General features: G+C 41.4%; 1 protein-coding gene across 1 annotated transcript; it reads right to left on the bottom strand.

The window, feature by feature from the left end:
* Positions 1-186: 186 nt before the first annotated feature.
* On the bottom strand, positions 187-11,342 carry haspin (histone H3 associated protein kinase). The gene is made up of 16 exons (XM_084374969.1): positions 10,903-11,342; positions 10,040-10,177; positions 9,794-9,946; positions 9,218-9,358; positions 6,894-8,907; positions 5,866-6,010; positions 5,577-5,728; positions 5,125-5,313; positions 4,515-4,600; positions 4,277-4,339; positions 4,095-4,186; positions 3,803-3,882; positions 3,149-3,237; positions 1,616-1,758; positions 1,411-1,513; positions 187-582 (listed from the first exon to the last, which is right to left on the bottom strand). Exons 1-16 carry the CDS (start codon positions 11,061-11,063, stop codon positions 381-383), a joined length of 3,951 nt encoding a protein of 1,316 aa, XP_084231095.1. The 5' UTR covers positions 11,064-11,342; the 3' UTR covers positions 187-380.
* Between the last annotated feature and the right edge of the window lie 834 nt (positions 11,343-12,176).

Below are 12,176 nucleotides of genomic sequence, written 5' to 3'. Positions count from 1 at the left end.
GGAGGTGGGTGAAATGCATAAAATCCTCAATGTTCAAAATCAGAAATTTATTAAGAATATTATTTCTGCATAAATATTTAGGATGCATAAAAATGACTAGTGGACTTAATCAAATTTAAAAATAAGCAGCAAGAAGAGCCTTAATTAAACCTAACTCAACAATGTTAAGAGACAAATACAAATACATCATTTTCAAATGGTCACTTTAATAACCTTTGTTAGTGACAGTTCTGTACATCAGGTAAGTTTAAGAGCGTCATCTCTAATGGAAATCAATAACCGTGTCTTCATGTCAGAGGTCATCAGTGATGGCTGACACGCTGCATCTTCTTCATACTAACTAAACTGTCTGCGTGAGCATCCTCACACTTCATGCAATACTACTGAAACATGGGGCAGTTTTGCAGCGCCTCGGTGGCAGAGCGGTACTGAAGGACGTTGCCATAGAAACGGGTGAGCTCCGCTCGCGTGTCCTTGGCACCCCTCCCTCCCGAGCCACGGTACTTCATAGAAAGCAGCTTGGAGCAGAGGTAGTGGAGCCACAGCACGTTGGTGTGGGGGTGGTACTCAGTCCAGTTGTTTCTGAGACGGACAAAACGAGCAGCGGAAGATTAATGAATAAGTGACACAATACCTCTGAGATGTTGGTTTGAGAGTGTAAATGGTCAGGATTATACCTCATAGTTTAACATTTTTGAGTATCCTCTTGTTATAAAAATTTTAGTTAGATGAGAAGATCACTACCACATTCATTTACTGCATGACCAATAAATATGAAGCTAAAGCCAGGAGGTTGTTAGCTTAGCTGAAGTCATTTTTCCAAAGAGGTTTGGCTCGACATCTTTCTGCTCAACACTTTTCCCTTCTTCATTTTATGCTGAAGATAGCGTCCATCAACAGAGGCATTCTCAGCTGATTGTCACAGCGATGCCGCGCCCTGTCACTTTTCAAGCAGTTGGGAAACAACACATGGGATCTTTACTCTGATCTTAAAAAGCTGCAGCCTTTATTCACTAACTGTAACCTACACTGTGCATTTACTGCCAAACTGACAACTTCACTCTGAAGCTTTTCTCTGCATGCATTCATGGTAATATAAACAAGATATGTATGGCAGGCTCCATCTTTTTAAGGACGTAAAAGAAGAATAACCTTGGTGTTAAGAATTTCTAATCAGCTGACTTTTTTTCTAGACGACGTATTGATTTGTCAAAGTCAGATCAATAAGTAGTCTTATGGTGGCTCTGCTATCCAACACTCTCTATCTATTATAGGTTTATAATAGGAAAGAGCTTTTTTTATAGGTGACTGTTAAACTTCGCCACATGACGCCTGCATTGCACACAAACTCTGGTTACAGGGCACTCTGGCTGTTTCTGAATTTGGCCGCTGACACATAAATGCACTGACCCGTTCTCTTGTCTCATCAGCCTGTAGATATCAAACTGGTAATCCCCATGGCCCTTGAACAGCGCCTCATCCTTCGAGATATCACAGGACACCGTCAGATCATCTGGAGAGAACAAAACATGCGTCTCAGTTTATGATTCTAACAAAGTGAAACATTTGTGGGGAGGTAAAAAAAAAAAAAAATATATATATATGCATGTCTGACCGATTTCTAGTCTGGAGAGAGAGTAGTCAATGATGCGGACCAGCACCCCTTTGGTTTCCAGAGAGTGGGCCGCTCCGTTCAGGAGGAAGCTCCCCTTCTTTTGCTTGGTTGTTTTGACCAGCACATTGCCCCAGTGGAGGTCCCTGCAGTAAACAGCACAGCAGGTTAAGTTGCTGTTACAAGACACCAACAAATCATCCATCACACTGACAGTACTTACACACCAACTGCGTCACTCAGCCGCCTCACACCACCAGTCTGCATGCCACATTTCACACATGATGTGGCAGGTTAAGTTCCTCGGGCATCAAATTTAATGTGCGCAAGTAAACAGGGTGTCTACAGGTATCACACACTTAAGTGTGATGCTTTTTATGATGCTTTCTGGTAATTTGAATTCAAGACAGGTTTTTGGAAGGCAAGTAGAAAGGTAAATGGTAAACGTGTGCAGGTTTTATGAAGCAATGAAAGTGCAAGTATAAAGTAAATCAGTATTCAGCTGAAGGTTTAAAGCAACATTATGTAACTTTACCTTAAAATAACAGCTTTAATATCATGTTGATGGTACAGTGTCTTGAAATAGGGTGAATGGTGTCTCTGTCTCAGCCACTCTGCCCCCCATCACTTGTTTCTGCACTATGTATCTTCAGTGAGAGGGCAGGATCACAGCCTTACATACATGTTTACTTCATGGTACAAGTTTTCAACACAAAACATTGTTATGACGTAATGCCTAAATGCCAATTATCTACATAATGTTGCTTTAAAGATTTGTAAGATCAGAAATGTGGACTTTCAAGCAGAGAGAACTCATTAAAACAAAAAAAGAAATTAAAAAAAGGATAAATGTAATTAGGTATTATGTTTTTGATTTGTGGACCTCACAACTTCAAATTTAAGACCCTTTTAATTACTTTAAAGGCCTAATACTTATTAAATTGATTTTAAGACATTTTAAGACTTTATAAGGACCTGTAGGCACCCTGCTACAGGAAAAAGTATTTGTTCTGCTAGGTCTAAAATATCTGGTTATGTATTTTGAGCTAAATTGGGCAAACACTAAAAAAAAGTGTTATGGAAGCTGTTTGTATGTATTTATTCAACAAATATACAAAATGTGTGTTGACAATATCTCATGCCAGCTCTGTGGGTCTACTTAAAACATAGAAATCCTGTGGTGGCCATCATGAGCTTTGCCTTGATGGAAACTAGGACTCAAACTACAGTATTAGTCATTAATGACCAGGGAAATTATCCAGAAATGATTTTGACAAACCATTTACTCATTTTGGTCATTTTCACCATAAAAACACCAAAATCATCTGATTCCACCTCCTTAAACCTGAATATCTTGTTATCCTTTATTATGCAAATTGAATATATTTACATTTCGGACTTTTTGTTGGACAAACAAGACAATTTGTGGGACATTTCTTCTGTTTCCTGACATTTTTTCAGACTATATCTTCATGGCGTCAGTGTGCTCAAGGCCTGATGCACATTTGTGAGGGTGTGTGAGAGAGTTTACTCTACCTGTGTTCAAAGTGTAGCTCATGCTCAGCAACAGCCAAGGCAGCAGTAACCTGATGAAGGATGCTCTTCGCTACCCCCAAAGACGTCAGCTGACAACACAAAAACAATCAAATTATAGGCTATTGATTAGAATATATAAATGCTCAGCTCCTTCTTCAGTCTTCTTTTAGCATTAATTCCAACATAAATATTAAGGATCTCACTGGCATTAAAGTTGTAATGACTCAATTCAGGAGACTACTGTTTTTATGCATGTAGTCTCTTCATTTATTTATTGAGCATATTTTTACAGCTACTGTGCAAATATAATGAACTCCAGCTCCCGTAATAACAGCGTTTTACTTCTGTTCTGAGTAATTCAGACTCTGGCTACGGTAAAGAAACTGGCAAAAAAACTTCAACTTAAAGTCATAAAAGCTAAGGAGCAGACGCACTCGACTGCACTTTATTAAGAAGAATATCAGGCCATAGAAAAGAAAACTCGAAAAAGCACTTGAGGCTGTGAATTTATAACTCAAGTGTGTCTGAGTGTGCTGAGTTCGATGTTTTGAGCAGTCACTGACACGATTGATGAATACTCGACATCACTACAGAACGCAGTATGGCGCAGAGGGGAGGTATCGAGCTGCCATCACTCTGATGTGGAGAGCTTACCGTTCCATCGCTGTTCTCTAGGTCTATGCCTCCAAACTCAAACTCCAGGATTATGAATAACTGATCCTTCTGAAAGAAATCTAAGAAAAGACACACAAAGAAATACCTAATGAAACAGACAAATGCATAGCCTAGTAGATGATAGATTTCTGTCCCCTGTTAAAGGCAGACCATCTGGTAAAAAGACGAGATTATACAAAGAAAAGTTCAGTCGTCCACTGCAACCTGAATTACATGCTGCGCTGCAATTCTCTCATATTTAATGTTAAAGTTAAACTTTTCTCTCACTGACCTGGTCTGTCATTCTCAGAGCCTTTCCGCTGGTCAAAGGCGTCCCAAGCGTTGAGGAAATCTGGAGGGTAGCCGCCTTGAACGCAGTGGAGGCTGCGAGGGAATAAGTCAAGTAACAGTAATGCTCAAACTGATGAACAGATGCCAGCAGACAAAAAAACAGCAACCAGAAAGAGCACTTACTCGTTGAGTCCAATAAAACCGTGAGTCTGATTCTGCTTCTTCTCCTTCAGGCTGCTCAGCTCCCTGACAAAAAAACTCATCATTAAGTGTCACCGAATTGAAACTATCAGACCTTATGAGCCAACTTAAGGTTGTCATGTCACGTCTTTAATGCATATATTTTACTTGAGGCAGGCTATGTCATGGTATCACAGTGAAGTCAGTACTGTGATGTGCAGTGTTTGTTTGTACCACTTACTTTGAGATGATAATCTCATGGAGAATCTCTCCATAGGTCTTCTGTTCCTCTCCATTTACCTCCTCACTGCCCTCTACTGGAATGATCTGTCAAGACAGGAATCCACTGAATCACTGCAGAGTTTACACTGAAGATTAACGACAAATCATTCATACTGAGCAACTACGTGGTTCATTGGAATCTGACATGCCTCATTTTAAATTTAACATAACATTGCTGAGTGTGGAGACTCACTCTTGAACAGTAAACAGAAAATGTGCTCAAATGTTTTGAAGTCAAGGTACATGCAGTGGCTTTCGACTATTTCCCACAGCCTTCTTCAACAAATGACACCGTCACAGGATGTTAACTACAACTACTTGCTATCATGTAATTGAAATTCCCTACTAAGATCATGTAAATTATACCTGAGCAAGTGTAAATCACTGAAAGAAGACCATGAAAAACACTCAAAACCTCCTGAAAAAGCTAGTGAGTGAACCATGATTCTGTCACAAAACATTTTTGTCCAGCAGGGAAGTCACTCCCACTGAAAACAGTACACTTAAGATGAAATACAGTTTACATCACATTGTTAAATCTTAGGAACAACAATGCAAAACACACATACTTTCAGTGCAACAGTGTCTCCGGAGGCATTGGTGGTGGAGAAGACCTCGCCAAACGTCCCCTCCCCGATCTTCACACACTGCTTCATGCGCTGAGGGAGAACACACTCCTCCCATGGCAGAGGGCGCTGCTGGCCGCACTCAGCATACACCTTCTCTGCGTCCGACAGATCTGCATCCTCACACTCGACCTGTAATGTCCAGGAGATAAAATGTGAGGTAAACCGAACATTTTCTGATATAGAGCCGTTGCAAAAACACCATGTGGCAGCCATGGACGAGGTGACACATACACAGTCAGGGGTGTAATAAAACAGTCAGAATCAAAATAAAGATGAAAAGGTAGTACAAACTTGAAAACCATTAATCTAGGACTTGATGGGAGCTTATCAAAAGACAAGTGGCAGTGTGTGCGCTCTTGTGATTCTTTCATGGCTGATTGTGTATACTGTACATGAGAACTGCTGCTCAGCAGCTGCGACCGGAGGTGTTTTGGGAGCGGGGTCCGTAAGTTTGTGGCAAAGAGATCCTGGCTGACATCTGCTAACTCCGCTCTTGCAGGAGAACCCGACACCCACGGACTTGAACCCCCCGGCGTGCGCAGCACTAAAGAAAACACAGACGGGGAACATTAAACAATAGAAGGGAAGATGTGGATCAAAGCATTAAAACAATTAAAAAATGAAAGTCATTCTGAATAATTGGGGGACAAAAGATAAATTAGTGTTGCCCATGTGTTTTACCCAGGCCTTTGCGATGAACAGAGAGGGCAGCTTTGAGGCGGCTCCAGGTGTGTGTGTTAGGAGTGAAGTCAGCCAAGAGAGATGACAGGTTGAGTCGACTCACTCTCACCGGGGTGGAGAAATTCATGGTGTTTCCCAACAGCTCCTACACACAGGATGGATATCACAGTTCATCAAAAATGGCACAGCTGCAACCGCACTCATTTTAAATCCTTCCTCACAATAAACACTGAATCACAGGTGACTGCAGTAGAAGCAAAAGCACACTTTAAACAAAAGGGTTCGACATTCAAGTTGGTCTATAAACATATAAACAACATGAACTCAGAACAGTTTAAGTATTCTTATTTCAAATGTTGCACTATTTTAATAGTATTATGTTTTTAAATGAACTTGGAGGGAGCTTGTACCACAGGTTGATAGTATTGGCTCAATATACGATATATGATAAAACTTTCAGTTGCACAGAGTGGACAGACATCAAGACTGAAGGGCTTGAGGCTGCAGCATTGTCTGTAAAATGCAACCTAACATTTTCAATGGTGGAACCAATGCACCAATTTGCACCTTTTTCCTGTTCACAAACATTTACATAATGTGTTAAGAAATTAAATTAGAAGCCATTATTGGGTTCACCTAAATTATGTGCTTGTGCACCTAAATGAAAATGTAAGGCGCACCAGTGCAACCATTGTAAAGTCTGTCTGGAGCCCTGGACTGTCTCAAATAATAATAATTACTGGACAGATCAGGTAAGGCTGAAACATGTTCTTATGTCATGAAGCCTGAAGAAAGCCAAAAGAGGAAACATTCTCATTACGTGATACATTTTTGAAAGGGATGCTAAATGTCCTCTTCAACCAGGAATATCACCAAAAATATCAAAATATTTTAGAAATGTCATCATTAATAAAAAGTCTTCATGTTGCTTACTTTTTCTGACAATGGCTCATCAATAATCAAAGCTGCCAACAGACATTAAGTAAACCAGAATGTTTCAGTGCATGTTGTGTGCACGTTGCTCTCACCCTTGGCTGTTTGTGTTTTGTAGAGATCAGCTCGTTGATGCTGCAGTCCACGGTCTTGTTGCTGCCCGTCAGCGCAGTCCTGCCCCTGAACGCGTGTGTGCTGGCGGCGTCTTTGTTTTTCCAGCGGCTCACGCTCAGACCGCTCACACACGCCTTCCTGGTGGTCCCGGGTCGGTCTGTGGACGTGCTCCTCCTTTTCTTTTCTTTAGGAGCCAGAGATGTCTTTTTTCTTTTCTGGGGAACGTTGCAAGAATTCTTTACAGCTTCTTCTTTGTCTGAAGCAGTCTTTTCTTCGGAGCTAATTGAGCCTCTTTTTCTCATATTGAATTCTATGACAGATGTGTCTTTATTACGGTGATTAGTGTCACTGTCAGACTGGTGGGGCTTCTTAGTCTGGTCCTCACTGGCTGACACATCTGTAGATACTTTGCGTTTTCTGTCTCTGAGTTGCAGAATTTCTTTCAACTGGGATAAAGTTACTCTCTTTATCGCAACAATGACTTTGTCAGTTAGACATTTCTCCTTCAGCATTGTTGTGAGCAGCGCTGCCTTTTCCTCGGTTTCTGACTCATCAGACCGTGTCTGAGCTACTGGACTACTGTTGTTTATTGGCCGTCTCACAGACGCCGACGTTCTCTCAGCGATTTCTCCTGAACGTGTGAGATCTTCCGAGTTTTCAATGTCTTGTGTGCGGTCATTTTCAGACCTATTTGCATCCGCTTCTTTCTGCTGTATGGGCCATTTTAGTTTTTTGAGCGGGAGTTTGCATTTCTTAATAAGGATTTCATCCTTTAATGCTGCAGCCTCCTCATCAGTAAATAACACTGGCCGGAAGCTGGTGGCTGGTAACTGCGTACCCATAACAAACTCAATGCTGCTGTCTGTGCTGTGAGCAGATTCAACATACAGCACTGATGCTGACTGCTCTGTTGGTTCCTTTGAGGATGACAGTTCAGCTGAGTTTGTACAGTCAACAGACAGTGAATTGGTCATTCTTTGACTGGCAGTCACTAAACTTACATGTTCAGGAGACTCGGAGCTATTTGCCGACTCAAAACAACCACTGGTTTTATTGTTAGTCACAAATAAATTAAGACTAAATGACGGTTCTGAAGACTGCGAAAGGTCAACAGAAGGTGGATGTTCATTTGCTTGCCAGCTGTAGACAGAGCTTGAAAGTCCCAAACAGGATGAGTAAGTAGTTTGACTGCACAGCTGAGTCACAGTGAGGCTACATAATCTTTCCAGCTGCACAGTGCAGCGCTCGGTCAAACATTTCTCCTTCAGAGCCTCTATCAGCCACTCTAAACCTCCTGCCGCTGACACAAAATGACTGCTGCTATTACTGTCTTCTGTAGAGAGCAGATTTAGACTTGGTAATTCCCCAACGTTTTTGGTTTGTATGTCTTCACTGTGGTTTTTGGCCTCCTCGCTGCTGCTCTTGGCTTCCATAAATAAATCACCAGAAGGTTCTTGCTCAGCAAGGCTTGACTGTGATTTCTCCTCAGAATGAAGCCCAACGGGTGGTGCAGAAGTTGGCGGAGAGAAGGGCTGCCCTGGTGAATTCAGGTCCTCTTGGAACGTGCTCAAGACGCCGATACTGCTTACTGACATGGACGGAGGGGTAGCAGATTGATCATTGACAGACAAGGGTTTCAGGCGTGGTCGTTTGCTGAAGGGGCCTGCTGATGGTGTCGAGCAAAAAATGGGTTTTTTGGGGCAGAGTGCAAGGCTGCGATCTGCCGACTCGTTGAGAGATATCTCTCGGAATGAGATGGGGGCGAAGCTGGCAGCACCTGCAGCATTCAATGAGTTCTCTGCACTTGACACCATAAATGGTGGGGGGACCCTCCTTCTCCTGGAAGGCTGAAGAATTTTACTGGAACCAAAGGCTCCAGAAGCAAAGTCATCAGAAGAGTCGAGTATACTGAATGTCGCTTTCGGGAGTTTGGGTTTGGCGGTAACAGCACGTCTGCGGCGGGTTACAAATCGTCCCGCAGAAGGAAGATGAACACTGAGAAAAAAGAAGAAGAGGAGGAGGAAGACAGGTGATTACAGTAATTATTGAGGACATTTAGCAGGCATTCAGACTGAAAACAGCCCAACGTTAAAACAAGATGCCTCACTGATGCCAAAAACTGCAGGACGTTAATCACAGGGACAACAGTTTCATCTTTTGTCACAACGACTGCAAGGTAAACAGTAGAAATACTGTTCAGGTTAGAAAGTAATCCATCAGATGTTAAACTGGTCAAGGCAGCACCTTGCAGATAAAAGTTGCGCATTAATAAGGGGATCTACAAACTCACTCCCTGAATACTTACTTTGAGTCTGTCTTCATTTGAACCGAGCTTTTGTGACATTTTGCAGTGGACTTGGAGTCTCCTTCACTCTCGCTGGTCCTTAGAACCTGCTCACCTCTCTGCCTCATTAAGGCTCCTGGCACAGACACAACCCGGCTTTTCCTGTTGAAGCAAAAAGACAACAATCATTTCAGAAATACATTGATATAAAACGTACTTCTGAAAATGTGTTATACCAGTGCCATTAGTTCAAAGCTCAGTTATGAAAATCTGGTCAGAAATAGAATCCAATTAACAACAGATAATGACAAGATAAACGAGATATAATTGTTTCATGATATATATTATCATGCCATTATTGTTTTACAACACAACATTGTCTAAATTATGGAAAACTAAATGTTTTAAAGGCTGTGTTTTGCTTTCAAAAATCTTAAGCCTGTATGTTTAAGTCCTCTATTAAGGCCAGTGATGCCAAATGATGCCAAATCAGACACTTTTGTGGTAATAAAACCCAGAACCACAAAACTATGAACCTGTTGACAATTATTTGTGCTTTCATAATGTGTTCTGCTCATGCTCATTTGGTGAACACACCTTGTTGTCTTGCTCCGCTGAGCGGGCTGAGGACGAGAAGGGGAGAGCCTGCTGACGTTCTCTTCATCACTGCTGATATCCATCATAGGTAACGCAGCTTTTCTCTTAGCAGGACGAGCTGCTTTACCACTGGACCCACCAGTCTTCTTCTCTCTAATAATAAAGAAACGGTTAAATCCATTAAAATGCATATTAATAAAATTATAGTATCACTTAAAATTAGCAGCTGCATGCTTGTTCACAGACCTTTTTGTCTTGCTCTGCAGCGCAGGCTGAGGACGGGGAGGAGAGGGGATATTGTCCTCATCAATGGTCCACTCACTCAGGGCCTTTCTCTTGGCAGGATGCGGCGCTCTGTGACAAGCAACACTTCTCTTCCTCCCTCTGCAACGTGAAAAACAGATGTAAACACCAGGAGCAGATACTGATAATTGCATTGATTTTTGACAGCTATCAAAACTAGATAACGACATATCAGCCGACTTGTCAATGCTGGTGGGCAACCTTTGTTAAAGCTGCCGTTTCTAAATGACCTCAAACAGATCCATGACATTTCTGTTCTGCAGTTGTGTGTGGCTTATCAGCTGACATACAGTGCTAGTTTGGCTGTTATCTGTAATAGGCAAAAATCAGATCATACCATCAGTCTTGCTTATGTATCAGTCAGCAATGAACTTTAGCCAAAATCTTGTGCAGCTCTTTCTAAATGAAGAGGTATCTAAGTGAGCAAGTTCTGACAGCCCTGCATGGAAAATGTTATGCAATTATTAGTTCCCTTTTTATGAATCTTGACATACTTTCCCTGCTTTTGTAAACGAAAAATGTTACAATCAACTTTGTTTCCATGTACAGTTAAAAGGGCACTATGTAGTTCTTGGAGAATAAATTCAAACTCAGATTTTTCTTATTTATAATATTAATGACGTAATAATAAAAACTTAGATATATTTATCTTTTCCATGACTGAATAAACTAGCTGTTCTCAGAGGAAAATAAGGTCCCCAGAACACTGTTTGAAGCTAGAAGGGTGGCAGGGTCCGCCAAGGGTTGTTTATTCATACAAAACAAAGTATTTAGTTTGTTGAGGCATAAAGATGCAGCACCGTTACCTCGGCCTCGCAGGTTTCGTTGGTTCAAACACAGAGATGTCACCGTCCGTTGACGTTGTGCTGTCGAAGACCTGCTTGCGGTTTTCAGGAGAGATCCAGGCGGAAACCTTTCGACCCTGCTTACCGTATGTCTTCATGTATAACGGCTTGAACGGCTTCATGTTTGACAACACAGCTGCAACCGGCTAATGAGCCGAACTAAGCTAACATCAACGACCAGAGGGGTGTTGAACCCAGATGAGGGCACCGTTTGCTAACCGTTAACTACGAGGACGAAATTAACTATGTCAGCGCCTTTATAACTTATTAACAACGACCACTTAAACACGTTGAGGCTCCATTTAATTAGCTGTTTTAACCAATTTCCATAATTGCCAGTTTTATCTTTTATGCTTCTCGTTCAATCCAACATGAATCACTCCGCTGTACCCGCTTCTTGTTCAAACTGATGGACACCGATGATTGGTCCGCAACCGGTGATGATGTCAGCACAGCGCCACCTGGCGGACCGGAGGAGTTACAGCATTTCACTTTTATTCATTATTGTCACATCATGCTTGATTATAGTTATAAAGCCTAAAGGAGCCACACTTTTATTTTCGAGTACAGTGTTTTCAAACCTATATCCAATGTGCAGTGTTGTATAAAGTACCCACAAGTCATACTTGAGTTAAAGTAAAGATATCTTGTTAAATCATTACTTTGGTATAGAGGAAAGTCACACATACGAAGAATAGTACTTTAGTAAAGTGATTTTCTGGCAGTAAATTTGCAGCATGTTATCTGCAAAGTAACTAAAGTTTTCAAAAAATAAAGTGAGGAGAAGTCAAAGCACAATGTTTGCCTCCACAATGAAGTGGAGTGGAAGTATAAGGCAAGGCAAGTTTATTTGTATAGCACAGTCAAGACACAAGGCAACTCAAAGTGCTTTAAAGGGGCATAAAATTACCTTAAAAGACATTAAACATTGCATTCATAATACATTCAAAACAAGTAGGAAGACATCAAGAAACGAGACATTTAAACAAGTTAGAAATTAGGAATATAAATTGCTTCAATGAAAGCCAGTGGCAAACAGAAAGGTCTTCAGCCTAGATTTATAAAAGGTGAGGTTTTCTGGGAGTTTGTTCCAGACCTGTACCTGACAACCTCAGAGGTCTGGATGGTTCATAATGTAGCAGCAGATCAGAAATGTATTTTGGCCCAAAACCATTCAGTGCTTTATAAACCAACAGCACAATTCTGAAATCTATTCTTGGACCGACAGGAAGCCA

This window comes from Pagrus pagrus (assembly GCF_965226575.1).
Source record: "Pagrus pagrus genome assembly, chromosome: 2".
Lineage (NCBI taxonomy): Eukaryota > Metazoa > Chordata > Actinopteri > Spariformes > Sparidae > Pagrus > Pagrus pagrus.
The sequence above is the reverse complement of the archived record's forward strand: the minus strand, read 5'-3'. Positions and strand labels throughout refer to the sequence as shown.

Coding starts and splice junctions, on each gene's coding strand:
- haspin (XM_084374969.1), bottom strand. CDS start 11,063: ATGAAGCCGTTCAAGCCGTTATACATGAAGACATACGGTAAGCAGGGT. Junction 5,314..5,576: donor TGCTGAGCAGCAGTTCTCAT/GTACAGTATACA, acceptor TGGACATTACAG/GTCGAGTGTGAGGATGCAGA. Junction 1,514..1,615: donor TCTCTCCAGACTAGAAATCG/GTCAGACATGCA, acceptor TGTTCTCTCCAG/ATGATCTGACGGTGTCCTGT.